General features: G+C 46.4%; 1 protein-coding gene across 1 annotated transcript; it reads right to left on the bottom strand.

The window, feature by feature from the left end:
- Nucleotides 1-475: 475 nt before the first annotated feature.
- Nucleotides 476-1,261, bottom strand: LOC124263965 (apolipoprotein A-IV-like). The gene has a single exon (XM_046698692.1). It carries the CDS (start codon nt 1,259-1,261, stop codon nt 476-478), a length of 786 nt encoding a protein of 261 aa, XP_046554648.1.
- Between the last annotated feature and the right edge of the window lie 2,792 nt (nt 1,262-4,053).

Raw genomic sequence — 4,053 nt, 5'->3', positions numbered from 1 at the left:
AGGGCTCCATCTGTTCTACATACCCACGTAGGTAGGGCTCCATCTGTTCTACATACACACGTAGGTAGGGCTCCATCTGTTCTACATACCCACGTAGGTAGGGCTCCATCTGTTCTACATACCCACGTAGGTAGGGCTCCATCTGTTCTACATACACACGTAGGTAAGGCTCCATCTGTTCTACATACACACGTAGGTAGGGCTCCATCTGTTCTATATACACACGTAGGTAGGGCTCCATCTGTTCTACGTACCCACGTGGAAGGGCTACATCTGTTCTACATACCCACGTAGGCAGGGCTTCATCTGTTCTACGTACACACGTGGTAGGGCTCCATCTGTTCTACATACACACGTAGGTAGGGCTCCATCTGTTCTATATACACACGTAGGTAGGGCTCCATCTGTTCTACATACACACGTAGGTAGGGCTCCATCTGTTCTACATACACACGTAGGTAGGGCTCCATCTGTTCTACATACACACGTAGGTAGGGCTCCATCTGTTCTCTACCCCACGTAGGTAGGGCTCCATCTGTTCTACATACACACGTAGGTAGGGCTCCATCTGTTCTACATACACACGTAGGTAGGGCTCCATCTGTTCTACATACACACGTAGGTAGGGCTCCATCTGTTCTACATACCCACGTAGGTAGGGCTCCATCTGTTCTACATACACACGTAGGTAGGGCTCCATCTGTTCTACATACCCACGTAGGTAGGGCTCCATCTGTTCTACATACACACGTAGGTAGGGCTCCATCTGTTCTACATACACACGTAGGTAGGGCTCCATCTGTTCTACATACTCACGTAGGTAGGGCTCCATCTGTTCTACATACACACGTAGGTAGGGCTCCATCTGCTCTATATACACACGTAGGTAGGGCTCCATCTGTTCTACATACACACGTAGGTAGGGCTCCATCTGCTCTATATACACACGTAGGTAGGGCTCCATCTGTTCTACATACTCACGTAGGTAGGGCTCCATCTGTTCTACATACACACGTAGGTAGGGCTCCATCTGCTCTATATACACACGTAGGTAGGGCTCCATCTGTTCTACATACACACGTAGGTAGGGCTCCATCTGCTCTATATACACACGTAGGTAGGGCTCCATCTGTTCTACATACTCACGTAGGTAGGGCTCCATCTGTTCTACATACACACGTAGGTAGGGCTCCATCTGTTCTATATACACACGTAGGTAGGGCTCCATCTGCTCTATATACACACGTAGGTAGGGCTCCATCTGCTCTATATACACACGTACCTGTATATGACCTAGATGTGTGTGTTTCGCTTTATCCCGTGTGTATACGAATCTGTGTGTTACACTGTACCTTTAACTTCCCATCCATCTGTCAATCCATGTATCGTTTCTGCTCATTCGACCTTAAATATGGGTTATCTGTCACCATATTTCTTGACCTTCAATGTTCCACTGAATCCTGGAATCCACTTAAGCAGTCTCCAGTGTGTATCAACTCTTTCTGCATCTGTGTCCTACAGATACGCCTTCTAAAATAATTTGATAATGTCAAATCACACGGAATTCACAGAAAAGCACACGCAAATTTAGTAATGAAATGAATTCAGATGCTTACGTTAGCAGGGAAAGGCATATGTACATCTGAAAGTAACGTGTGTGCGTGCGTCTTAGTGTAGTTTAGCGAATATGGTCCGGGAAAAACATCTATATACACTGTCATCTCCATATAAAGATATATATTGTAATTCTTTTACTTCTAAATGTCCTGAGACTGTCAGGAAGACAAGCACAGGTGTTCACTATTGTCCATGTGGAGGTAACATCCACGTGTGGGGGATCCAAGTTGACCAATACACATGATGCAACGACACCTTGGCTGCAGTGTGCACGTTAAGGTCACTTGAATGTCAAGGTCATCTGTGGCCGACAAGTGAGTATGATTGCCGATGATTTTGTAGAAAATGCCTGCTTACTGCCGAGGAAGTGATATGTAGATGTTGCAATCAGTTTGTAGACCCGTGGAATATGGCCGCCGATCGAAAATAGCACTCCATAGGTGCTATCAACGTGGCTGGAATTAATAAATAGAGTGTGTTTCCGTATCATAAATATTATATATTAGGAATAAAAAAATGTATTATTCGAGCCTTTGGCGAGGTTAATAATCTCTTTATCATATAATGTCATTCTTAAAATTACTCTAAAAAAGAAGCAAATCGTACGTGAATTTATATATGAAGATAATCGAACATTCGCGTAAGAATACTTAGCGGTACACCAAGGTGAAGGTCGTTCATGACGGCGGCATATAGTTGTGACTAGTCGCTAATACAGTGCAAACATAACTCATGCTTACAATGAGATCTTTCTGTCTAAAAGGAACAACAAAACCGGGCAGGGATTTCCTGGCAGTGTTTCTATTTTCATTGCGGGTAAGCACCTCATCAATATCAGTTTCTGATACCTGACGGAATCGATTCGTCGTCTGCATTGTGATCGATAGATCGAAATCCTTGGTTGGTACCTTTCTTAGACGATTGCCTTTCAGTCGTGCCTCATAATCCGTACCTTCAGTGTGAACCAAGTACTCCGTTTCATGTTTTCCGAAGTCAATTACTGCAGTAACGACTCCAGAACCTCAGTCATCAATTCTTACAGAATCACCAATTTTGAGAATGGGGGCAGCCATGTTTGTTTACAAACAATGTAAACTCGTGACGACGTCATCAATGAAATGTTAAAACGTTTTAGGATTCGCATGGCGTGCATGGAGTTTTGTGACAGTAGTTCGTGGATTGAACAAAGTTTATCAGATTGCTTTATTGCACCGATAACAACCTCCATTAGATGATAAACGAATTTAAAAGGTTTTCGCTATCTTGGCTGATCCATGATTTTGGCTTGGAGATGTGCAGGTAGCTGTTATCGGTGATTGTGGCTTATAACTTTCGAAATAATGATCCGATTGTGACCATTTACAGCTCATTTTGTTGGGAAAAATATTTTACGTGGTGAAATCTAACTTTGATTAAGGAGAGGGTGGTTTCGTCGTTACGTACCTTTCCTTTTATATAGTAGTAGGGTTGGGTCTATACACCTATATGTCTTTCTAACGCTGTATCTCAGCGAGACACGACCCTATCAGGGTGGGCAGTGTGTTCCGTGTTGACAGGCGCCGAGCTCAGGGTGGACAGTGTGTTCCGTGTGGACAGACACCGAGCTCGGGGTGGACAGTATGTTCCGTGTGGACAGACGCCGAGCTCGGGGTGGACAGTATGTTCCGTGTGGACAGACGCCGAGCTCAGGGTGGACAGTATGTTCCGTGTGGACAGACGCCGAGCTCAGGGTGGACAGTATGTTCAGTGTGGACAGACGCCGACCTCAGAGTGGACAGTGTGTTCCGTGTGGACAGGCGCCGACCTCAGGGTGGACAGTATGTTCCGTGTGGACAGACGCCGAACTCAGGGTGGACAGTATGTTCCGTGTGGACAGACGCCGAGCTCAGGGTTGACAGTGTGTTCCGTGTGGACAGGCGCCGACCTCAGAGTGGACAGTATGTTCCGTGTGGAAAGAAGCCGAGCTCGGGGTGGACAGTGTGTTCCGTGTGGACAGACACCGAGCTCGGGGTGGACAGTATGTTCCTGGTGGACAGACAGAAAGATGGGGATGGACAGTGTGTTCCTTGTGGACAGACGCCGAGTGCGGGATGGACAGTGTGTTCCTGGTGGACAGGCAGCAAGATGGGGATGGACAGTGTATTCCAACCCGACAGACAGTGATTGAGTGTCAGGAGATAGAATTGGCGTTATGTTGATTATCTACTCCGCTCCACAACATCAGAGTTCTAGAACCTCGCGACGTTAGCATTGGTGTGGGGAGCGACAACGAAAACAGAAGACATAAACCAACCTCCACCTCCAGTGAATCACGTGAGGTGGGAGTCTTGTCTCCAAACAGCTCCCCAAGAAAAATATGTTCCAACATGTTATATGTTAGACAGCCGTTTGTCTTGCCACCGTGTCCTCCCCCAGGGCCAGATCCCCGCGTTTACA

The sequence above is a fragment of the Haliotis rubra genome, unplaced genomic scaffold (genome assembly GCF_003918875.1).
Source record: "Haliotis rubra isolate DU_JTF1 unplaced genomic scaffold, ASM391887v1 Scf90, whole genome shotgun sequence".
NCBI classification, from domain to species: domain Eukaryota; kingdom Metazoa; phylum Mollusca; class Gastropoda; order Lepetellida; family Haliotidae; genus Haliotis; species Haliotis rubra.
This window is presented reverse-complemented; position numbering and strand designations above follow the sequence as displayed.